Source organism: Psammomys obesus, unplaced genomic scaffold, assembly GCF_907164565.1.
Source record: "Psammomys obesus unplaced genomic scaffold, mPsaObe1.curated_primary_1811, whole genome shotgun sequence".
NCBI lineage: Eukaryota > Metazoa > Chordata > Mammalia > Rodentia > Muridae > Psammomys > Psammomys obesus.
Window position 1 is genome coordinate 2,803,613 of NW_026589732.1, and position 24,690 is coordinate 2,828,302.

General features: G+C 49.0%; 2 protein-coding genes across 3 annotated transcripts in view; one reads left to right on the forward strand and one right to left on the reverse strand.

Annotated features, from left to right (window-relative positions):
* On the forward strand, positions 1-17,207 carry Nans (N-acetylneuraminate synthase). Its single transcript, XM_055605298.1, has 6 exons — positions 1-190; positions 5,047-5,262; positions 12,207-12,306; positions 13,083-13,237; positions 15,108-15,374; positions 16,967-17,207. Exons 1-6 carry the CDS (start codon positions 59-61, stop codon positions 17,174-17,176), a joined length of 1,080 nt encoding a protein of 359 aa, XP_055461273.1. The 5' UTR covers positions 1-58; the 3' UTR covers positions 17,177-17,207.
* The window catches only part of Trim14 (tripartite motif containing 14), a 24,740-nt gene continuing 17,136 nt past the window's right edge, over positions 17,087-24,690 (reverse strand). The window contains exons 6-7 of one of the 2 annotated variants that reach the window (XR_008719884.1): positions 22,024-22,719; positions 17,087-17,141 (exon numbers count right to left, since the gene is read on the reverse strand). Coding sequence is in view for 1 of the 2 variants with exons in the window: in XM_055605297.1 (XP_055461272.1) it covers positions 22,184-22,719 (536 nt within the window). In the remaining variant the exon portion in view is untranslated. Of the gene's footprint in view, positions 17,142-20,042; positions 22,720-24,690 lie in introns of those variants that run through there. The other variant, XM_055605297.1, reaches the window with a different exon arrangement.

Below are 24,690 nucleotides of genomic sequence, written 5' to 3' on the forward strand. Positions count from 1 at the left end.
GGGCGTGCGCGGCGGGTGCGGAAACGCCGCCGGCAGTGAACGGGCTGGAGTGAGCATCATGCCGCTGGAGCTGGAGCTGTGTCCCGGACGCTGGGTGGGTGGGCAGCACCCGTGCTTTATCATCGCGGAGATCGGCCAGAACCATCAGGGAGACCTGGACGTGGCCAAGCGCATGATCCGCACTGCCAAGGTGAGGGGCGGGAAGGACCGCGAGGGTTAACGGAGGAGTTTGGGGAAAGCCCGGGGGCGGGTTATCGGAGGGGCCCGGGGGACGCCGCCGCCAGAGCCTTCTGGTCCTGTGCTCCGCGTCTGCCTTGCCTTGGCTCCCCTGCTCGCTCTTCCTGCGGCTTTGGATCGCCTTCCCTGCCGACCCAACCTTTCTTCCCTTTTCCGGTTAGATCAGCTTCCACCCTTGCCTGGCTCCCTACCTAACCAGGATCTTAGGGACCCAGCCCCTTCCTGCTTGTCCTTCTGTGATGTTTGCCTACAGTCCTTGGGAGTTGCCGTGGCTTTTTTCACCTGCCACTCTCAGTGTTCGAGTTATTAAACGGTGAGAAGTGCGGAACCCACTAGGGACCCTCTACGCCTGAGCTGCCCGATTTGAGCCGGCTTCATGGAGTTGGGATGAGCAGCAATGTAAAGGAGAGGGATGTAAAGCACGGCGCCCTAGGTGACCACTACTACTGCTCAGATACTTAAAGTAATGCACCCCCTGCCTTCGCTTACTACATTTCCACCCTGGAAAAGTCTGGACGACAAGAGTGACTTTGCCAGCCACTCCCACCCGCAGGCCACAGCCCTGGGTCTCACACTGTTTTGTTTCTGATCTTTTTGAAAGAGGGTCCCACACTAACGTGGGCTAGCCTGTGACTCACCGTGTACCCCAGGCTTTCCTTCAGTCACTCTGCTTCTGGGATTACAGGTGCAAGCCTTCACTTCAGGCTTGTCATACTTTATTTTTCTTTTTTAAAGATTTATTTATTTACATGAGTGTCCTATCTGCACGTACGCCTGCACACCAGAAGAGGGTGTCAGATTCTAGTACAGGTGGTTGTGAGCCACCATATGGTTCCTGGGAATTGAACTCAGGACGGAAGAACAGACAGTGCTCTTAACCACCGAGCCATTTCTCCAGCCCCTTGTCATACTTTCTTTAAACCTTTCTCCATTATGACTCTTGTCTTTGAAGAGAGACTGTAGTGTTCATCATTGTGACCCTAGACCTCAGCCTTTTTTTTTTAATTTAAATTTTAATTTTTTTATATTAATTACAGTTTATTCATTTTGTGTCCCCAGCTTTAATAAAGTCTGCCCTGTGATTTTTTTGGTCTGTCTTTTTGATTGATGGAGTTTTGTTCTTGTTTTGGAGACAGAGTCTCACTCTGTAAGGTAGATTGCTTGGAACTTGGTGTTGTAGACCAGACTAGGTTCAAACTTTCGGGAGTCCCCCTGCCTCAGCGTCACAAGTGCTGGGATTATAGGAAGGGGCTATTCCACTCAGCAGTTCCTGGAGCTGGGAAGTGGAGTTGGCTCAGTGGTTAACATACACACACGCATACGCACACACACACACACACACACACACCACGGTGCACAGACATGCATGCAGACAAAACATCCGCACACATAAAGGAAATAAATGACTTAAAAAAATAAAGGTAGCTTACCAGTGGTGGCATGTGCCTTTAATCCCAGTGCTGGGGAGGCAGAAGCAGGTGGATCTCTGAGTTGCAGCTCAACCTGGTGTACAGAGTGAGTTCCAGGAACCCCGTCTCAGAAAGCAAAACAACAACAACAAAAGAGGCGTCTTTTGGCATCGTTTATTGATGCTGATCACCTAACTGTCATCTGATAAGTCTCACCCCTCCTCAGGAGTAACTGGTCTCGTGGAGGTAGTCCCGTTGAAGCACAAAAGGACTTTAAAGGGATCCCTGCCAGCAGGTTTTAGGTTCTCACTGAGATGCCCAGCTAAGTGCTTTGAGGGCCTTCTCCTGTAGTTCCTACGTAGTCTGTTGTCAGTGTCACTGTAAAGACTTGGAGGTAGATGTGGTGGAGCATGTCTTTGATCCTGGCACTTGGAAGGAAAGGCAGTCAGATTTCTGTGAGTTTGAGCCCAGCCTGGTGTACATAGCAAGTTCCAGGCCCACCAGGGCTACATAATGAGACTTTGTTTTAAAAGTTTATAGTTTTTAATCTTTGCTTTAGACACAGGTCTCTAGCCTTTGCACTGTAAAGGGGGAAATTCCTGGTTTTCATTCAGAGAAATAGCCTGTTTTTCTAAGGTGTGACCTCTTTATATGATGAAACTATAAAATTACCTAGAGATATAAAACTTTGCCAACAGAGTTATAGTTTTCCTGTCACAGGTTTTCTTTAGCGCTGAAGGGCATCGGGCTTAGGGACACAGTGACAGGGCTGGGGCTGTGCTGTCATGCAAGGGGCCTGACCTCCAGTCAGGACCTGGTCCTGAGCAGGTGACTTTTCTAGGTCTCAGATTTTTCTTATTCCACTTTCTTTCTGTGATGGCTTAAAATTTAAAGCAGGAGAATTTCTTACACTGCCCACATTTTGGCCTTGCTGCCATTTGTAGCAGGAGTCACAGTGGTAAGTTGTGTTACCTAGAGTTGGCAGCGTACAAGCTCACTTGCTCCCATGGCGAGACTGTTGTCTGTTTTATTATATTTAGAGTGCATGCACACACATGTGGGTCTCAGGGTCAAACTCAGGTAGGTCGTTAGGCTGTGTGGCCTGAGCATTTACCTGCCCAGACATTTCACCAGTACAATGAAATACATTTTTCAAATATTAAAAAAAAATTTTTGTCTTCCTTCCTTCCTTTCTTTCTTCCTTTCTTTCTTTCTTTCTTTCTTTCTTTCTTTCTTTCTTTCTTTCTTTCTTCCTTCCTTCCTTCCTTCCTTCCTTCCTTCCTTTCTTTCTTTCTTTCTCTTTCTTTCTTTCTTTCTTTTCTTTCATTTGTAAGATAAGAGCAGACTATGTAGTCCTGGATAGCTTGGAACTTGCTCTGTAGATCAGGCTGACCTCTAGTTCACAGAGATCCACCTGTCTCTGCCTCCTAAGTGTCTAGGGTCAAAGGTACACACCACTATAACTGGTGTAAAGATTTTCCCCCTATTTTATTTGTTTAAATTGTGTGTATGCTTATGTGCTGGCAGGTGCTCAGGGAGGCCAGGGTGTGGGATCTCTCTGGAGCTGGAGTTACAGGCAGTTGTGAGCTGCTGGGTATGGCTGCTGGGAGCCGGGCTTGGGTCCTCTGTTAGAGCAGATGAGCCACCATTCTAGTATCTGTTTTTGTATTTTTGAGACAGGGTGTCACTTTGTAGCCATGGCTGGCCTGGGCTTCCTGTGCAGACCAGACTAATCTCACAGAGATCTGCCTGCCTCTGTCTCCCAAGTGCTGGGACCAAAGGTGTGTGCCACCAGGATGGACTTAAAATACACCTTTATGCGGGGTGGTGGTGGCACATGGCTTTCATCCCAGCACTTGGGAGGAGGCAGGCGGATCTCTTAATGTGAGCCTAGCCAGGGCTACATAGAGAAACCCTGTCTGGAAACCGCCCACCCCCGCAACACCTTCATAATGTATAATATGTAAGTTCACCATTGGCAGGGCATGCACGTTTGAGTGGCATTGCGTAGCCCAGGCTGTCTCCTCAGCACCTCAGGGCCTCTGGGCAGCCCCAGGTCCTGACCTTGACTTGGCACCTCAGACTCAGAGTGAAACACTGAGCTCAGGGAGTCAAGTGTAGTGTTGGGAGGACCCAGGGCTCCCACAGCCGTTGTACTTTTGTTATTTATGTTCTCTCTTCCTCTCTCTCAGTTATGGTTTTGTTTTGTTTTTTCAAGACAAGAGTTTCTCTGTGGCCTTGGCTGTCCTGGAACTCACGCTGTAGACCAGGCTGGCCTTGAACTCAGAGCTCCACCTGCCTCCCAAGTGCTGGGATTACAGGTGTGCACCACCACATAGGTAGCCTATGTTTTCTTTTTAAAAACATTGATGTTTGTTATTTTTGTGTAGGTGTGTCTGTCTACACGAAGAATGTGTGCAGGAGTTTAGATCCCTGTGAACTGGACACCTGGGATCTCCTAGAGCTGGAGTTACGGGAGGCTGTCAGCCACCCGACCTGGCTCGCATCGGCACACAGCCGCAACCCCTGGGACCACATGGTGGAAGGAGTGTTTTTTCCCTTGGTTTTTGTGAGACAGTCTCTGTGTACAGCCCTGCCTGGCCCGGAGCTTCATATGTAGATTACGCTGGCCTCAGGCTTACAGGGATCCACCTGCTTCTGCCTTCCGAGTCTTTTCTTTTTCTTTTTTCTTACATAAAAAAGAGCCTTTATGCAATCCTGTTGTAGTGGCCTGTGCCTTTAATCCTAGCTAGCACTCAGGAAGCAGAGGCAGGAGGATCGCTGGTCTACATGGCAGGTAGACTGGGCCAGCCAAGGCTATTGAGTGAGGCCTTGTATCACTGTGCACTTATTTCTCAACTTTAGTTTGGTAGTAGGGGAATTTGCATGTGGAGGACAGAGGTCAATGTTGTGTCTGCTTTAGTATCTTTCTGTGCGCGCACACGTGTGTGTGTGTGTGTGTGCGCGCACTCGCGCGCGCATGCATGAGTGTGCACACAGGAGCACTCGTGTATGTGTGCACATGCTACAGTGTATGTGTAAGCTTCCAGGCGTTCTCTCCTCCCACTGAGTGGGACCTGGGATTGAACCCAGTTTGTCAGGCTTGGTGGCAGTGCTCTTTTTCGCCAGTCCTCTGCTTCATTTTTTGGGATAAGGTTTCTTCCTGAACATGTCGCTCACAAATTTGGCTAGCCTGGCTGGCTGGCAAGCCCAGGGATGGCGCTGTAGCACATCCTACCATCTTTTGCATGGGTGAGAACTTAAGTCCTCATGACCTCACCTCACGCACTGAGCATCTCTGCAGCCACAGCCCATTTGTTTGAATGTAAAGATGTCCTAGCATTGTCCTCCCAAGGTTTCTGCTCCAGGTCGCTGAAAGTGTCCTACTGTTGCGTTACAGGAGTGCGGGGCTGACTGTGCCAAGTTTCAGAAGAGCGAGTTGGAGTTTAAGTTTAATCGGAAGGCCCTGGAGAGACCGTACACGTCGAAGCATTCATGGGGGAAGACATACGGGGAGCACAAACGGCACCTAGAGTTCAGCCATGCCCAGTACAAGGAGCTGCAGAGCTACGCGAAGGAGATCGGCATCTTTTTCACTGCCTCTGGCATGGACGAGGTGAGCTCTCAGCCGCTGCTGCGGACCCCTGGGATGCAGGCAGCTTTTTGTGCATGGCCAGCTCAGCTGTCATTCACCTTAACTGTCCAGCTAAGTGGGAAGCCAGCAGGCCAGAGGCCCGGAGAAGTGGTTTTGGGGAGAAGGGTACCATAGTTTAAAACCTGCCTCTGGATTAAAGCGGCCACACTGGACCCCAGGGTCCTTCACACTGGGGCAGCTGAGTTGGGATTCTCCCATTGGAAAGTTGTCCAGATTGGGAACCATACCCCTTGCCAGCTAGCCCTGACTGGCTCACTGGGGTGCCATTGGCATCACCACAGGGAAGTGGCTCAGGGGCTGGCTGTGCTGACATTCTAGAAGAATCCAGCTGGTATTGGGTCTCACATTCATTTTGCACTGTAACAACTTCTTCTTCTTCTTCTTCTTCTTCTTCTTCTTCTTCTTCTTCTTCTTCTTCTTCTTCTTCTTCTTCTTCTTCTTCTTCTTCTTCTTTTTTTTTTTTATAAGACAGGGTTTCTCTGTGTAGCCCTGGCTATGCTGGAACTCTCTCTCTAGATCAGGCTGGCCCTGAACTCAAGAGATCTGCCTGCTTCTGCCTCCACAGAGCTGGGATTAAAGAAGTGTGCCATCTCCACTTGTCTTTATTCTCTCTTTTCTGAATGTCAAAAACTTTCATCTTAGAAACAAGATAATGGTACAGAAAGTTTAGAAAGCAGCAACAAGAGGGAATGGCCTGTGCCTCCTATACATTCTTATTTCTATGGATTTCCTTTTTGAGTCTTAGATGTATGTCCTGGCTAATCCTCGCTTGTCAGTTTTTGTTTTCTGCGCTCTGTTTCCAGTTAATGCTAGGACACAGCTTTCACTCCACCTGTGTAAGGTCTTTGATAGCAACGCAGTGTTTCTTTTGGAGGATATACTAGAGTATTAGTTTTTTTTTGTTTTGGTTTGGTTTTTTTTATTTGAGAAAAGGTCTCAGTTTGTATAGCCTTGCTGGTCTGGAACTCACTCTGTAGACCAGGCTGGCCTCATGATCCTCCAAGCCCAGAATTCTGAGTGCTGGGATTACAGGCATGTAGCACCCCCACCTAGCTTACTTTTAGTTTTTTATACCGATAAATGCTGCCGAACCAGGCGTGGTGGTGCCCACATAGAACTCCAACAGGAGGTGAAGTAGGAGGGTTAGCTGAGGCTAGCCTCGGGTCTACAGTAAGTCTGAGACCAGCCTGAAATGCATGAGACTGTCTCAAGACAGAACAGATGCCTGGGTGAGCATCTCTGCCTGTGTCCTCAGTTCCTTCCTTAGGGTTGCTTTCTAGAAGTGGGTGTTTGGGTAGACTTTAGGGATGTGCTTTTACTACCCTTGGATTAATTTCTCATTGCTTTAGTCAGATATTGAAAGGTATATGCATGCTGAGTGCGCGCACGTGCGCGCTTGCGCGCACAGACACACACACACACACACACACACACACACACACACAGTCTCTGTCTGTCTCACTTTGTCTTACTATGTAACCCTAGCAGAACTCTTTATGTAGATCAGGCTGACCTGGAACTCCTGTCCCTGCCTCTACCTCCCGAGTGCTGGGATGAAAGGTGTGCCCTACCACAGCTAGTACATAAAACACACCTCTTTGTGTTAGTCTTCCAGACTTCAAAATATGCTTGTAATTATAAGCATTGGCCCTTGTGAAAAGGTGGGAAGCCCTGTATGGTACCTTGTGGCTATCATTTCAGCACTTGTAAGTTTAGGCAGGAGGATTGTTTTGAGTTCAAAACTAGCCTAGGCTGTATGTGAGTTTCCGACAAGTCAGAGCTACAAAGTGAGATTTCATTTCAAAGATAAATAGGGCCTGTGAGATGCTTAGCAGTAATGCCAGTTGCCCCGAGGTCCTCATGATGAAAGGAGGAAACCAACTCCTTAAGCTGTCTTTGAATTTCCACATATCCTCATGTTACTCTGCCTTAAAGAAATGCATACACAAAATTAAAATAAATGAGATGGGTCTATAGAGTGAGTTCTAGGACATCCAGGGCGTCACAGAGAAACCCTGTCAAAAAACAAAACAACAACCAAAAAAAGAGAGATAGCTAGATGAGGAGAGGTAGAGAGCCCAGGCTCTGACAAGCTTGGTGTTGATGTTCAGGCATCAGTTAGATCAAAATTTTCTCAGTTCAAAGCATTATAGTGAGAAGTCATAGTGTGTAAAGGCACTTGTCATTGTGCCTAGCATTGTCTCAAGTTCATCCCTAGAACTTGGAATTCTAGGAGAGGAGTTGCTTTTATCCTTCCATGGGGGGGTGGTATTGAAGTGGAGTACAGCTGGCCATGGCCAGCCTGGGCAATCCTGCTTGAGAGCCCAAAACAATACTGCTTTTCTAAACTGAAAACCGTCTGGGTTCCCCAGCTGCTGGTTTGGGAAAGAGACTCCCCTGTCATTTGCTGGTCTCATGGCTAGCCTGGGGCAGTGAGGGGGAAATGGGTCTGTAGAGCCTTTACAAGAATAAATTGAGCTTGCTTTGCCAAGCCAGCATTTCCTGCCCGGCCTCCTTAGAGCTGGTTTGGTTGGGTTCTGTCTGTCCCTCCATGTCTTCCACCTCCGTTCCTGACTTCCTTATGACAGCCAGCATTTAGAGAGTTCTTCCTTTCTCTGCTGTGCGTGCTGTTCTCGGGCATCACTGTGTGCTCAGGAAAGGTTAAGGCATGGCAGAATTTTATGGAGGCTGAAAAAGTTCCCTGGACACCTGTCAGGAGGGCATGCAGAGTGGGTAGACTTCACCCAAAGAAAGCTCTGTGCCGAGGCAGCAAGCAGAAGCCATGAGTCTGGAGCCCCTGAAGGGTGCCTGCTCAGTGATGGTGACCACTGAGCCACCTTGCCCACTGCACTCTCCCCACTCCCTCCCTGGGTGTCTGTGCCCTGGTGCTTCTGTCAGGGCTGGCCCGTCGGTTTTGGTTCTGTGCTCTGTCGATATAAAAAACTACAGTTTCGGGGCTGGAGAGATTGCTCAGAGGTTAAGAGCACTGGCTGTTCTTCCAGAGGTCCTGAGTTCAATTCCCAGCAACCACATGGTGGCTCACAACCATCTGCAATAAGATCTGGTGTCTTCTTCTGGCATGCAGGTATACATGTAGACAGAACATTGTATACATAATAAATAAAATATTTTAAAAAAAGAAACTATAGTCTTATCTTAGAGGGAAGAGGTAGTTTATTCTGGAACTATCTTGAGTGACAAGGGCCTGGGAACACAGATTTAGGTTACCCCAAGTTCCATGTTCCAATGTGGAAGCAGTTTCACAGGATTTTTATAGTTTTACAGTTTTATAGTCATAAATCAAAGCAACTTTAAAAATCTATTGGTGGGTACAGTGAGACAGGGGACTAACTCTTCTAACCAGAGTGCTGTCTGACATTTAGCTCTTGGATTGGCGGAAGCTGGTGTTCACAAGTTAATAGCGTCTAAGAGGTTTTGATTTATGATCATAAGGTGTTAGCTATCGAGTGGGGCAAGGCCTGGCTGTCCCAGAAGGCTAAAACCAGCCCAAGCTAAAGTAATTAACCTCTGAACCTACAACATTCCGGGCTGCAGCGTACTGAAATTCGTTAGCTGCTCAGTCTGCAGACACCAGCTCCTTCCAGGAGCTCCTTCTTTACAGCCACTCTCGGCTTTCCCTCAGGAATTTCTTTTCTTTAGCTCTCCTGAGCTCACTCACTCCTCCTCTCTCTAGCTCATCATCATGGGTTTCTTTTTTGACTCCTTCATGATCCTCAGCCAAACGGACTTCAGAAAAGTCCCAGTTCCCCGGTGGCTGGCTGTGCCTGTAACCCCTGCACTCAGAGAAGGGGAAAGGTAGTTTTGAGGCTAGCCTGGGCTACATAATAGTGGCATTGTTTCAGAAAGGAGAGCCTTTCTCCCTCCTCTTACTGTTGTCCCTTCTTGGACCCATAGTTTGTCAGAAGAAAGGTTCTGAGAGCAATACTGTCTGTTCTTATTTATGTATTTATTTGTGAGGCAGGGTCTTTCTGTGTACACTGGGTCCTGGAGCTCACTTGTGACCAGGCTGGCCTCAAATTCCCAGAGAGTCACCTGCCTCTGCCTTTGGAGTGCTGGGGTCAAGGGCATTTGCCACCATGCCCACTGCCTGCCCTTACTAAGGTTCAAAGATCTCTGAGTCAGCCAGACATGCTGATGCATGCCTGTAATCTTAGCCCTTGGGAGACTGAGGCAGGAGAATCAAGAGTCAGAGGCCGGTGTGGGCTACATAATAGGTTCCAGGCCAGCCTAGAATAAGAGCCTGTCTCAAAAAGCAAAGAAAAACAATCCTAAAGTCAAATTGGTTTGATAGACCTGGGTTTAAGATCAGACAGGTTTATCTTCTGGGACCCTCTAAGGAGCCATAGGTGGTCAGAGTTCCCGGAACACTAGTAGCTGGGGTGGCCGGTTCAGGCACTGAATCCAATTGGCTCCCGGGGAGCTATTTATTGACGGAATTACTTTAGGGAAAACTGAAAAGAGGAAGTGTTAGGGCTGTGTGGCTTGCGATAGGGAAGGCGTCGAACAGCAGTAGGTCAGCCAGAGGAAGCCAGCAGGTGCCAGCCTGGAGAGGTCTTACAGGGCTGAAGCCAGCTGCTATCTATCAGGTGGCAGCTTTGCGCCCTTGCAGGTGATGAACCAAAGTGGCACTTTTCAAAATGGCCACTAGATGGCGATGGTTCCACAGGTGCGTTACAAAGTGAGGGGTGCTCCTTCCTTCTAGCAGTTAAAACAAAAAACCCAACAACTTAAAGATGATAGAATCCATGCAAATTTCACAATCCTTGTAGGTAAATCTTTGAAATGTTTTTTTTGTTTTTTTTCCCTGCACTAGTAATCCTTAGCTGATTGCTTTGTCCTTCTCCTGATCGAAAACTTCGCCTGCTAGAGGTTCCAAACCTTCTAGGCAGGTGGATGGAGGTCTGTTGCAGTCGTTACTTTTAAGATTTTATTTTTTGTTTTTTAACATAATTTTAATTATGTGTATGGATGTTTGGCTTGCATGTATGTCTGTGCACCATCTACCTCAGAGGGCCATCGCCCCACTAGTCGAACATTAGCTAGAAGACATGGTTTACAGCTTCCCTCTTTACTCCATACCCTCTCCATTTGCCAGGTGCGGCCAGAGAGCTGACAAACTTAGACTGTGTGAGGTGAATTATGTTTAAAAAGGATCTTTTCTCCCTAGTCTGTCTTAGAGCTCTTTATCAGTGTGACACGTGCAGGAAAGAGAGGAAATGTGGATGGGAAAAGAAAGGAACAAAAACATGGACCCAGGGGAAGAGCAGCTGGCACTGGACCAGGTGGTTGGATGCTGGGGCGGGTGAGCCGCACCTGGAGCCCGTTACAGTGGCTTCTAGACTAAGAGGTTACAGAACATCTTGAACCCTCAGGTACTGGCTGATCAGCCACTTCTTTTGTTTTTTTTTTTTTTTTTTGGTTGGGGAGGGGTGCTAATTGTTTTGAGGATTGGACCCAGGGCCACATCCATGGTGTTAGGAGAGGTTCCAGACCTGCTCCGAAGGTCGATGGAGGTGTGTTGCAGTGGGCTAATTTAGAGGTGTTTTAGCCAGTGTGGTGGCACACCCCTTTAATCCCAGCACTCAGGGAGGCAGAGGCAGGTGGATCTCTGTGAGTTTGAGGCCAGCCTGGTCTACAGAGTGAGTCCAGGACAGCCAAGGCTACATGGAAAAGCCCTGTTTTGAAAAACTAACTAACTAACTAACTAACTAACTGAATAAATAAAATAAAATAAAATAAAATAAAATAAAATAAAATAAAATAAAATAAAACAAAACAAAAGACATGTTTTTATTTTTCAGGCTTTTAGTTTTTATGGGTATGGATGTTTTGCTCCCATCATATATGACTGTATACTTTTTTTAATTTTTTTTAATTTGAGACAAGTTTTCTCTGTGTAGCCTTGGCTTTCTGGACTTACTTTGTAGACCAGCATGTCCTTGCGCTCACAGAGATCCACCTGCCTCTGCCTTCCAGCATGCTAGGATTACAGGCGTGCGCCACTGCTCCCGGCCTGTGTACCATTTGTATGCCTGGTACCCTCGGAGGCCAGAGTAGAGCATCAAGTCTCTTAGAACTTGAGTTACAGATGGTTGTGAACTTCCATGTCAGTGCTGGGAATCAAACCCAAGACTTCTGGAGGAGCAGTCATTGTTCTTAACCTCTGAGCCATTCTCCAGCCCTTTTTTTCTTTCTTGAGATAGGTTCTGACTACGTCACCCTGGCTGACCTGGAACTTACTGTGTGGGAAAAGCTTGTCTTGAACTCTTAGTTCTTGCTATGTAACAGAATATTAGATTTTACTTTTGTGTGTTTTTTTGTGTGGTGTGGGTGGTGCTAGGGATCAGAGCCAGGGCCTCACACATGCTAGGGAAGTACTTGTCCATCTCCTCCAGTGCTAAGATTATCCTGGAATTGTTTGCTGAGAGCTCTCAGCTTCCTGAGTCTTCCGTTTGAATCCCACATTACGGTGTTGGTGGTGACTTTAAGCCTTGATGTTGAGTCTGAATGGTGGCTGGCAGGCAGCACAGTTCAAGGTCTGCAAGGGTCAGCTGCTGGTCAGTGGGTCAAACTAGGACACAGATTGCTTGCTCCCTTTGTCTTCACTCTGGCCTTTGACCTTTGAGGGCCAGTCACTTTCTCTCTGCCTGGCTTCTGGCCCTGCGGAAGGAACGGTCTAGCCACTGTTTCCTTGGGCAGATTCTTGTGCCATTGACGGCCAGGAACAAGCCCGGGGTATGCACTGGACAGATGGGTGCGTAGACACATGATGTGTTCTTTGGTCTGCACTGGGCTCTGCTGTCACCCATCCTGTACCACAAGGACGGTGTTTTGGAACAATGGTGAAAGGTACTTCCTCTAATTTTTTTTTTTTTTAATTGTAGATGGCAGTTGAGTTTCTGCATGAACTGAATGTTCCATTTTTCAAAGTTGGATCTGGGGACACTAACAATTTTCCCTACCTGGAGAAGACAGCCAAGAAAGGTCAGTACCTTTTTTTCTAAAACTAGACTCCAAGCTTTGTGTTTCTGCCCCCTAGTGGCAACTCACTGTGATAGTGCTCAAGGAGGCTCAATTGTTTTTGTTTTTGAGATGGGGTCTCTCTCTATATCCTGGCTGGCTTGGACCTTGCTATGTAGCCCAGGCTGGGCTCAGACTCCTAGAGATCTGCCTGCCTCTGCCTCCCAGGTGCTGAGATTAAAAGTGTGTGCCACCACACCCAGCTTTGGAGGCAAATCTTAGAACCCTGCTTCTACCCTTTTGTTTTGGGGAAGTGCTAGGGACTGAACCCAGTGTCCTGTGCACCTCTACCACTGAGCCCCCTCTCTCCCCCCGGAATTGGTAAATTGACTCCCCCTGTGAATGCTCTCACACGCCCTCATTACAGAGCTGGGATGGAAGCAGGTCATACTGGCAGGATGTTCTGTACTTGTGTCCCAGGCAAGGCAGCAGCGTGAGGACAGGGCTCTGTGCAGGCCAGCGCTAGAGCTGGCAGCTCTTGGCCTCTCTCAGCTGTGCTCTTGCACTGGGGGTCAGCACATGGCAGGCTGTGTATTCCTTGTCCAGAATGCTTGAGGCTAGGAGGGTTCCAGAGATCTGCCAAGCTGTCTCTCTTTTCCTTGGGGCCATGAGGTCCCCTACTGTGCTTCCCTGCACTGAAGCACGGTGCTGAGCACAGCATATTTCAGTCAGTCGCAGTGCGCTGTCTTAGATGTGGGTCGGGGAAGTCTGAGCCCCCGTGAAGGTGCCGGGTTCCTCAGGTCGGCCTATGGTGATCTCCAGCGGGATGCAGTCAATGGACACCATGAAGCAAGTCTATCAGATCGTGAAGCCCCTGAACCCCAACTTCTGCTTCCTCCAGTGCACCAGTGCATACCCACTGCAGCCAGAGGATGCCAACCTGCGCGTCATCTCGGTGAGCACAAAGTGGGGGGCTCATTGACCCAGTTCCTTTGAGACAGTGGAGCCTTTGTTGTTTGTTCATTTGCAGTGCTGGGGAGTGAACCCAGGACCATGGCGTGCCTGCCCAGTCTTCCACCACTGAGCTATATTCCTTGCCCTGGCCTTTCTTATAACCAATGTTCTTCTAACCAACCATGGCACACTTGGTAATTTACAGGTCCTATCTTAGCGTGACAGAAACAGATCAGACCCAGGCAGCCAAGAAAGTATGTGCATTCTAAAGAGGTGACTGTACATTAACTTTGTAACTTAGTTTCTTCCATTTTATATGTGTGTGCATGTATACCTTATGATTTGTTGTATACATTTTAGTCTTTTTTTTTTTTTGAGCCAAGGTGTGACTCTAGCTCTAGCTGGCCTGTAACTCAATATGTAGACCAGGCTGGCCTCAAACTCTGCCACCCAAGTGCTAGGATTAAAGACCTCTACAGAGATTAATATAATTAACAAACAGTTCAGTGTCGGTAGCTCCAGGTACTCTCCCTGGCTTTCCACCTTCACCGGAAGTACTATCACACCCTCGCTCTGGACATGGCTATGTGCAGAGAATGGCTTTGCCAGCCCACCCAGTCCCCGCAGTTAGGATTCCCTGGCCTAGCAGCCTGTACTCTGATCACGCTTCAGCACGCTGAATCTCCAGCATTTCCGATCTGCTACTAAACCCCACCTGCATCTTCCTGCTGTGTTCCAGCTTTCTGACCACCGTCACTGATGGTGCTCACGTATGTGAGAAGGGCTCTGGTGCATTAGGCGAATTAGAACATTAATTATTTAGTATTGTCACCCATGGTCCTATTTTGCGACTAGGCTGTGTGTATAACTGATATTTTTGTGTGTAGCTCACCTGGTTTCAGCAGTACAAGCTCATTAAGTGCTTTTGGGGTGAGCTCAGGCTTCCATTTCAGTTATGTTATTCTTGGTCTTCACGGGGTTAAGCATTCGCAAAAGGTGTTTGTTAAGCTGTTTTGCATTTGTCTATGTGTGGACATGCACCATGGCAAGTATCTGGTGGTCAGATGACAGACAGCCTGTGGGCGCTGGTTCTCTCCTTCCACCGCATGGGCTTCCAGGGACAAACACACACCGTCAGGCTTGGTGGCAGGCACTGGCCGTCACCCTCTGAGTCATCTTTCTGGCCCACAGAAGGCATTCTCAACAACAACAGTAACTTTTACACTATGGTGTGTGTCTTACGTAGGGTTTCTATTCCTAGGACAAAACACCATGACCAAAGTAACTTGGGGAGAAAAGGTTTTATTCACTCACAGTTCCATATAATAGTGCATTATCAAAAGCAGTGAGGGCAGAAACTCAACACCAGGCAGGAACCTGGAGGCAGGAGCTGATGCAGAGGCCATGGAGGGGCTCTACTCACTGGCTTGCTCCTCACGGCTTACTCAGCCTGCTTTCTTACAAAACCCAGGACCAGGACCAGCAGCCCAGGGATATAACCAGTCACGGTGGTCTGGGCTGTCCCCCATCAAACACTAATTAAGAAAATGCTCCATAGCATTTTGACGATGAACTATTTTATGTCAACCTGACACAGGCTAGAGTCTTTTTTTCAATCGAGGCTCGTTCCTCTTCTGATGACTCTAGCCTGTGTCAGGTTGACATGAAACCAGCCAGCAGAGTGGGTGCCCTCCCTGAGTTCCCAGCCACCCTCTGTGTACTTTCATTCTTCCCACAAAGGAGAGGCTCCGAGTGCTTTGCTCTCTCACCGGTGGCTGCTGTGCCTGAAATGGGGTGCCGTTCAGATTTCCCTGACTTGGAGAACGTGTGTGAAGCCCCAGAAGGGTAGCCATTCCCCTTTTCTTTTACAGGAATACCAGAAGCTCTTTCCTGACATTCCCATAGGGTATTCTGGGCATGAGACAGGCATCGCCATATCTGTGGCTGCAGTGGCTCTGGGGGCCAAGGTGTTGGAGCGTCACATAACTTTGGATAAGACCTGGAAAGGGAGTGACCACTTAGCCTCGCTGGAGCCTGGAGAACTGGCAGAGCTGGTGCGGTCTGTGCGCCTGGTGGAGCGGGCATTGGGCTCCCCCGTCAAGCAGCTGCTGCCCTGTGAGATGGCCTGCAATGAGAAGGTAGGTGCTAGCCTTGCTGTCCTGAGGCAGGGGCAGTGCACTTGCTAAGAGCTGGGCTCAGTGTGGCCTGTCCGAGCCTGACGGATGAGCTGGTGACGGAATGTCATACCTTCTGAGGGTCATCAGGTTATGGGAGCCACAGGGAGATGCGTTACACAAGAGGAATTCAGGCTTTTCAGCCACCTCTGGTCACATTAGCATTTCCGCTAAGTCTCTGAAGCCAGTAGCTCCAGGGCTGTGGCCCCTGGAGACAGAGTGAAGTCCTCAGATGGTCAAGCCTGGGTCACTTGGAGTAGGCACACGGAGGCATTGGGAAGCACAAGGAGGTGTACTGGGTAGGTGGGCAGGGCTGGTGGGTAGTGATACAGAGGACAGACAGGGTGGTGAGGCTGAGGCATGCCTCCTGGTGTCTTGGAAGCTGTGGCCTGAACCTTTCTGCCCTTCTGAGTTTAGAACCAGGATCCGCAGGAGTATTGGGTGCAAGATTCCTCACCTGTGGTTTGGGTTAGGCCAAAGGCCAGACACTAGGTATAGATGAAGACCACTGTCCTCTTATTCCAGGGAGGCTACCGACTGCCCCCTAAGTTATAGGGGCACAGGTACAGGGAGGTTAGCAGTAAAAGAATGTAATTGCCTTGCAAATGAAGTGGGAGAGTTGTGTGGGCCACTGGTGTGTACTCCAAGCAGAGGTGAGACACAGCAAGGACCACAAGCTTTTTCCTGGTGCTAAGTTCCAAGCAGAATTAGAACTCATGTAAGCTGTGGAGGACAGCAAATGCTGCTTCTAAGTGTTTATGGGAAGGTAGAGACGCTGGTTGTGAGCTTTAGACAGCCCTTGATCTCCACACCTGTCTGTCCTCTTCCTGGGTACGCCTTGTCATTTGAATACATCACCCTCATTACTCACGAGCCCCCCATAACCCTATTCTATAGAACGAAGTGGCAGCCGGGTTGAATACGGGCTTGGGGGTCTCTTCTTTCAGGTTCTCATCTTGGTTATTGGCAGCTTGACCAAGGTGCTTGACTTCTTTTGACCTAAGTTTCCCGTAAGGTGCTGACTAGACAGTGACAAGAGTAATCACAGTTGTCATATGTTGTGAGCACTTTATCACATTCTGGTAATATTCTGACAAGTTGCCAGCACTTTTTTTTTTTTTTTTTTCCTTTTTCCGAGACAGGTTTCTCTGTGTAGCCTTGGCTGTACTGGAACTCACTCTGTAGACCAGGCTGGCCTCAAACTCACAGAGATCTGCCTGCCTCTGCCTCCCAAGTGCTGGGATTAAAGGCCTGTGCCACACCCAAAATGGGTGCCAGCACCTTTTAACAGGGAAACCAGAACACACCATCCTAAGCCAATGGGTACTGAACCTGGATCTATCTGGGTACACAGCCTGAGGCCTTTCTTTCCCTTGTGCTGTATTACTGGAAAGGCCTCTCCTTTTAGTTTATGATGTCACCTGACACTGGCTGGGTCTTTTCTTCTGTGAGTTGCTGCTCTGGGAACTGTGTTGAGAGTAAAGTTCTGTGTGTGGCCTGTGTTACAGGGATTTCAAGCATTCTGTGATCTGACACTGACCTTCCTTTGTCCACAGCTGGGCAAGTCTGTGGTGGCCAAAGTGAAAATCCCAGAAGGCACCATCCTGACACTGGACATGCTCACTGTGAAGGTGGGGGAGCCCAAAGGCTATCCACCTGAAGACATTTTCAACCTAGTGGGCAAAAAGGTGCTGGTCACTGTTGAGGAAGATGACACGATCATGGAAGAATCTGTGGAAAATCACAGCAAGAAAATCAAGTCTTAAAATAAAGTGCCACTCCCTGGCTACTCAGTCATCCTGCTACTACTGTCCCGTATGTTGGTGGGGGTGGGGGGGCAAAAATATCAATCTCAAGGCCACCGGTCACAGTGGCCACCTGTGTCCAGCCCACTGGAAAGGAGGAGCCAATGAGGCCACTCTGAAGTAACTAGCCAGAGGCTGTGGCCCAGAGTGATACAGCTCCTTTAGGGTTTCAGTGTGACTCTGTTGCCATCCTGAGTCTTCACGTTTCCATTCTATAAAGCAACTTCCAGGACCTGAGCTCTTGATTCCTGACAGCTGTTTTTTTCTCCTCTCCTTCTCCTTCTGCCCTGAGTTCCACCCAGAGCACTGAAGAGTGGTCACTTCTCATTAGACTCTGCCTGAGGCCCTGTGGGTACAGCCAAGCACTTCTGTCTCTGAGCAAAGGTGGGGAGAGAGCAGTCGATCCCCCCTTTGGCAGATGCTCAGGACCCACGGTGTCAGTCACTGGTAGAGGCCTAGGGACATGTCTTAAGCAGCCAGCCCCTTTCTCAGGCCTTTTCCTCAGACAGCAGGTACACACTAACCCACAGTACAGCATCAACAAGACAACTGTTAGGTGAATGTACAGTGGGAAGAACACGGATGTATGAGGGGTGGCAGTGGGAGGCATGGCGCTTGGGTATCTTCAGTGTGAGGGGAATCAGCCCTGCCATAATCACCGGAGTGTCTTGTCATGGCTGACAGATTACAAACCCAGACAAAGATTCCCATTGTTTCACTTCTTAAAGCTGCATGGAGGTTTTAGAGAGGTTCATTGTCACATTTCACTTTGTTCTTTGAGATTAATCATTTTGTTCTTTTAAAGTATCTTCTTGTTTTCAATTTAGTTAAAAAAACCTTTTTTTTTTTCTCTTGAGACAGGATCTCATTTTATCCCTGGCTGGCTTCAAATTCAGAAATCCTCCTGCCTCTGCCTCCCGAGTGCTGGGATTAAAGCCAGCCACTGGGATCATGCCACCGCTGCATGTACATATACATATATATAAATTTTGTGGGTTGGTGTTTTGCTTGCTATCTGTCTCAGATCTTCTGGAACTAGAGTTGGACAGCTGTGAGCTGCCATATGGGTGCTGGGGATTGAACCTGGGTCCTCTGAAAGAGCATCTAATCTCTTGAGCTGTCTCTCCAACTCACTTTCAAGGTCTTAGTATTTGTGTTCACATTTATTTGACCCTAATTTTTTTTTTCTTTTAATGTGTGTGTGTGTGTGCACCCACAGAGGCCAGGGGTTTTGGATCCCCAGGAGCTGGAGTTATAAGCAGTTGTGAGCTGCCTGGTATGAGTGCTGGGTCCCGAACTTGGGTCTTCTGCAAGAGCAGTTTGATCCCTTAATCTCAGTGACCCGTCAGCTCCAGGACCAATCTAACCTTATTTACTGTATCACTCCTATTTGAAAGTGTATATTCAGGTCTCTTCAGTGCATAGTTTGCTGTGAGGTTATCTGTAAATCAGGACTTCCCTCTCTTGGAACCTAGAATAACCTCTGGGGTGGTGGGAGTGAAGGTGTTACGGGTTATAGCTGGATTGGTGTCTGGGCACATTCCTAGCCCACTCTCAGTTGGAAAACTCAGCTCTGGAAGACATGGCTAAGCACCTGGGCACAGGAACCCTTCACAGACAGGACTGTAAAGGGGGTGGAAGACACTGACTGGGAAAGCCAGTTTAGCCTTGTAGATTGAGCAGTAAGTAGCTGAGGGATGAACTGTGTGCAGGCTAGGGAAAAGTCCAGAAGCTGGCAAGTGACAGTTTGGTAGGAGTGGGGAGGGTCTCAGAGCCTTACAAGTTCTTTGGAGAGTAGTGAAGCAGGGACTCTGTTTTTTTTTTTTTTTTTTTTTTTTTTTTTTTTAACATTTATGTGCACGTTTGTTTTGCCTGTATGTTTGTGCACCGCATGTGTTTTGGTGCCTACAGAAGCCAGAGGAACCCTGAGTGTTCGATCTTTCGGAACTGGAGGTGCAGTTGTGATCTACCATGCAGTTGCTGGAAACTGAGCTTGGATCCTCTGCAAGAATAGCCAACACTCTAACCACTGAGCTGTCTTACCAGCCTCTACATTTTGTATGTGTGTATGTATGGGTGGATGTGCACTCTGCAGAAGTCAGAGGACAACTTTCAGGAGTTGGTTCTATCCTTCCACCATGTGGGCCCTGGGGGTTGAAGTCAGGTTACCAGACTTGGTGGCAAGCCCCTTGACCTGCTAAGCCACGTCACAAGCCTTCCCTCTCCGACCCTCCCTCGATTTCTGAACAGAACATGATAGGATCTGACCTGGGCCCTCCAGTCACAATCACTCCCTGTCGTAACCACCGTGCTGTCTGTCTCTCAGAATACCAAGTGCTTCTATCCACTAGAACCACCTGTATGGGGTTACCACAGAGTGTCGCTGAGAAAGCAGAAGAGAGCCCCCGACTTCTCCAGAAGCTGGAGACTACAGGCGGCTTCCACTGCCAACATGCTTCACAGTACTTTTGTGGCTGGAGTCAACTGGGAGTTGGGTTGCTTCCACAGAAGAATCCAGAGGTCGCTGAAATGGCCCAGCGGGTAGATGGCTGTCACCATCCTCACAACCGGAGTTCAGTCCCCAGAACCCACATGGTGGAAGGAAACTGACTTCCACCAGTTATCTTCTGACATCCCCGTGTACCATAATACCTAGGGTCTCCTGCCCAGGAAAATGACTGTTAAAAAGAACTTGGTTATCTTCATGAGCGGGGAGTTCCCCATCACTAGAGGTGTTCAATTTAGGACCAGCTGAAGGAGATGTCAGGTGAACAAGGTCTTCTCCAGGCGTGAATGCTATGCACTTGACTCCCAATGAAGAACATGGTTACAAGGGAGAGTATTCCAATTTTATTAAACAAAGCATATATTAGAAAACTCTTGTCATTTAAAAATATGGCTGTTACTAGCCAATCATGGACTGAAAACCGTGTGCCCGAAGGAGGTGATAATGAAGCTTCTATGTGAGACAGTGCCCAGAAAGTACCTGGCCCCACAAGGTCAAGAGCCAGACCCTTCCCAGTCTCACAGGAATCTTAGATGGCCCACAACCCCTCGCCCTTGAGGCTGGATATGAGACAGACGTGTCTGTCCTCTCCATTTCCCTCAGAACTGGCCTTGACTTTTTCTTAGACCTGCTGGGGTTGGAATATAGCTTGAGGGAGCACTTGCTTATCTGCAAGGCCACTGGTTCTAGACCAAACACCACAGGGAAAATAACTTGTCTAATTCTACAAAACCAAGAGCATTAAGACATATACTTTGAGGCTAGGCATGGTGGCACATCCCTTTAATCCTAGCACTCAGGCAGAGGCAGGTGATCTCTGAGTTGGAGGCCAGCCTGGGAGGACATCTAAGGCTTGTTGCTCAGAGAAACCCAGTCTCAAAAGACCCAAACCAAAAACCATATCTTTCTACCTTCAAAAACATGGATCCCAAGGAAACTGCCTGAGAATATTAAGGCAGCTCCCTTGGCTGCCACCCTGCTGCTGGGTATGTGGTTCAGCACTGTGACAAGGTGGGAAGAATCTACTGGAGATGCTAACAAATCTCAGCCTGATGCAACATTATAGTTTTAAAGGCAATTTCATTAGCTTTGGCTCATTTGAAGCCGCTGACACTCACCCACGTTTCAGGTGGGACCATAGGTAGAAGGTATGCTGCCTGAGGCCACACAACTGATCGGAAACTAGTCTTCCAGCCAGCACCAGCACAAACCTTGGCCCAGAACTAGTCTTTTTATTTTATACTCAAATCACAGCCTCTCAAAAAGCAATCCCACCCCCACCCCGACGGGTCTGAAACCTCGCTTCAGAGACCAAAGAGGGCAATCCAGAGGCAATTAAAACTGAAGCAGAAGAGGCGCCACGTCCACAGCACAGCACGAGGGGCAGCACAGACGCTGACCTAACACTGGTTCCATTATCCTGGGCAGTCAGCTGACTCAAGTGTACAGTTCTGCCCTGTGTACAAGGGGATTCATTCCCACCCTTGCGGGCAGAAAGGGTCAACTGTGTGTAGTGTGACTGAGGGCAGTAAGGGTCAACTGTGTGTAGCGTGACTACGTGTGACAAGGCCCTGATACAGTTAAGAGATGCCAGGCTTGGCCCTGCAGTGGTGAGTGTGGGAAAAACTCTGGGGTCTTTTGTGACTAAAGGAGCTGTGGTATCAAGGCTGTAGCTCCCCTGTGAGGTCTGTCCTGTCATTCTCAGGAGTTTTTCCTCCGTGAGTCACTCAGTCATTGCCTGCGAGGGTCGTTTCTGAATCATTTTGGGGAGGAAAGGACACATATGTTCTTAGAAAGCAGCTGGAACGACAGGTCCTAGGTTTACAGGCCCGACAGTTTCGTTTTTCCAGGGCGAGGGGTGGAAAGGCACTTTGTGGGGCAGAGAGGCCTGAGAACTCAGACAGGCGGAGAGACGGTTTTCCTATTTATGGTGGGATGCACAAGGATTCAAAGGTGCAACTGTGAACCAGCTTCTGATGGCGCGTGTCTGAAAAGACTGACAGGATTTGGATGAGAGGAAGCAGCCCAGGGGCAGGCTCGAAAGGCTGGGCAAAGTGCTAGAAAAGCTAAGAAGTGCTTCCTGCTCTGTGTCTGTAGTTCTCTGAGAACCCCCTTCTAATCTCAAGGGGCCGAGCTAAGCTTCGGGATGCTCACCCTGGTTTGTAGAAGATGCAAAAGAAACCCTCTGGGTAGAGGTGACCTGGACAAGCTGAAGTGGCTGGGGAGCAGTTGGCCCAAACGGGTGAGGGCGGGGGTTTATGGAGATAAGTGTCCCTGCCGGGAGACTTTCACTGATACTTACTGTGTGCCTACTGTGTGCCAGGAGTTTCTAGGCGCTGCAAGATGGTGTACCAGACACAGGCAGCGGGGCGCCCCTTCCAGGAACCTGCTCCCTAAAGGCAGAGCCGGGTACGTGGACGTCGACTGACTGGAGACTAGCCTAGGAAAGGAAGCCCGCTCGCCTAGGGCAACCGGGGGATGCTGATGGCTCCCTCCCAGAGGCGCAGGGCCGGGTAGAGCGGCTCCTGGAAGGCGGCGTGGAAGGTGTGCAAGTGGCTCATGCCACCTGCCACGTCGTAGAATGCCAGAACGCCGGCCTCGTAGTCCAGGAAGACGCCGAGCCGGTGGGGGTCGCGGCGGAGGCGCAGGCGGCTTCGCTGGCAGTCGTGGAAGGCCCAGTACTCGAGGTCGTAGCGCTTCACGCACCACGACTCGCGGTTGCAGCCCAGGCGGGCGGCGGCGGAGGCCCCGAGGCGCCGCAGAGACGGGTAGGCCGCGCCCACCCACCAGCCCACGCCGGCCTCCTGCACGTCCACCTCCCAGTAGTGGCGTCCCGCTGCGAAGCCGTCGCGGCCCAGCACCTGACGCAGCGCGTCGAACCGCGGCGCGGGACGCGGCCCCAAGCGGCCCAGCAGCGAGCAGCGGACCGTCAGGCCGTCCGTCGACAGGCGCAGGCGCGCGTGCATCGTGTCGGGGTCCAGCGTCGGCGTGCGCGCGTCTGCGGAAGAGGGGGGAGAGAAGGCGGTCAGGAGGCATGGGCGGGGCCATATGGGGCCCCGCCCCCGAACGAGAGTGCGTCTGCGTAGAGGGGCGGGAGACGGCGGTCGCGCCCGTGGGCGGGTCTAAGGAGCCACGCCCACTACCGTTGGCCGGCACCAAAGCTATTGGGCGTGGTGGAGGTTCCTTACACGCTCTGTAGGGCTTGAATTTGGATCGTGGAATTTACCGCTAATTAAAAAAAAAAAAAAAAAAAAAAAAAAAAGATGTCCTCCTACTGGCGAGGAAGGTGGAGCCCAACTTCAATCCCACCCCTCGCAGCGGTTCGGTGGGTTCAAGACCAACCAAGCGAGGTCTACCTGGCTGTGTTCCAGACAGCAGGGCTACGTCAAGAGACCCAGTCTCAAAACCAGAAAGATAGCAAGTTTATAACTACTAGAACTCGCTTGCCTGTCCTTCGACCCTTTCACCCCTTAACTTTGGGGACTGTGCTTGGTTGTGGTATTGGTATCGTAGCATACCTGCGCTTAGGCAATCCGCTTTAAACTTAATGGCATATTCATGAACCACACTTGAACCATATCAAACTTATTTCGGTGATTATTCTGGTGTGTGTGCGTGCGTGCGAGTGTGTGTGCGAGTGTGTGTGTGTGTGTGTGTGTGTGTGTGTGTGCTCTAATTAGGATTTATTTATTATGTACACAATGTTCTGCCTGCACGCCAGAAGAGGGCACCGGATCTTATTATAGATGGTTGTGAGCCACCATGTGGTTGCTGGAAATTGGACTCAGGACCTCCTTAAGAACAGCCAGGGCTCTTAACCGCTGAGCCCTCTCTGCAGCCCCAGTGTGTGTGTTTATTTTATGGGCATGAAATACGTTTTTTAATGTGCATCTCACTGTAACGTGCAGCACCGGCAGCGGCCAGAAGAGGGCGCCAGACTCCACGCAACTGGAGTTAACAGCAAGCTGTGAGCCTCCGAGAACGTAGACCCCCGTGAGGTGTACCAAAGCAGCAACCGCTCTCAGCCAATCTCTTCAGTCTCTGAGGCGAGCGGTTTTTCTAGGCCAAAGAATTAGAAATGGAAACAGTTGCTGTCCTTTGGGCGTGGTAAATGTGGGAGCCGGAAGAAGGCTTCTAGAAATTTCCATTTTTGTTCTGAAGGAGTGTTTACTTTTACAGGAGTTGTTCGGCTGCACCCTCCCCTTCGTTTTGTGTACTTCTCTTTGAATGCACTTTATTTTTCAAACGTGTTTTTTTTTTTAAATGTGTGCTCAGTGATCCTATTTTGAGAAATCACTCCTGAAGTTATGCAGAAAATAATGCATACTTATCCACCCGTTCACTAACTTAACAAGTTGAACAGTGCTGGTGGGTTAGAGCTGGGCCTACCTGATGGAAGTCTGACACTCACTTGGGCTACAGAGTAATATCCTGTCTCCAAAAGAAACAGAATTGAAAAAAAGAGAATAATGAAGAATAAAGAGAAGTAGAATGTAGCTGCAACTTTAAATAGGGTTGTTGTGAGCATTTGGAGGTGATGAGAAAAAAGCTGCTTTTCATGATGAAAATAAATGTCTGTTTGATGTGATACTGGGTGGCCTTTAAAATGGCTATTGAAATGGAGCACCACTGTTATACTGTTACATAAAGTTACAAAAGATTATGACTTGGTGCTACCTTAAAATACCTTGACAGTTTTTTTTGTTTTGTTTTTTTGTTTTAAGGTCCCTCTGTGTCCTTAAACTCACTGTGTAGACCAGGTTGGCCTTGAACTCAGAGATCAGCCTGCCTCTGCCTCCCGAGTTCTGGAATTAAAGACATGCACTACCACTGCCTGTAACACAGTATCTTTTAAATGTCTGAGAAAGAAATCTGTGGAAATGCTGACTGCAGTTATCTCTGGGTAAGATAGCTGCTTTCTTTTTGTTTGTAATTTCTGATTTTCTTCACAATTAATACACTACATATA

What these genes read in the sequence shown, in the direction of transcription:
- Nans (XM_055605298.1), top strand. Translation starts at nt 59, where the DNA reads ATGCCGCTGGAGCTGGAGCTGTGTCCCGGACGCTGGGTGGGTGGGCAG. An exon ending in CCAACCTGCGCGTCATCTCG is followed by an intron (nt 13,238 to 15,107) that starts GTGAGCACAAAG and finishes TTTCTTTTACAG; the next exon opens with GAATACCAGAAGCTCTTTCC. An exon ending in AGATGGCCTGCAATGAGAAG is followed by an intron (nt 15,375 to 16,966) that starts GTAGGTGCTAGC and finishes CTTTGTCCACAG; the next exon opens with CTGGGCAAGTCTGTGGTGGC.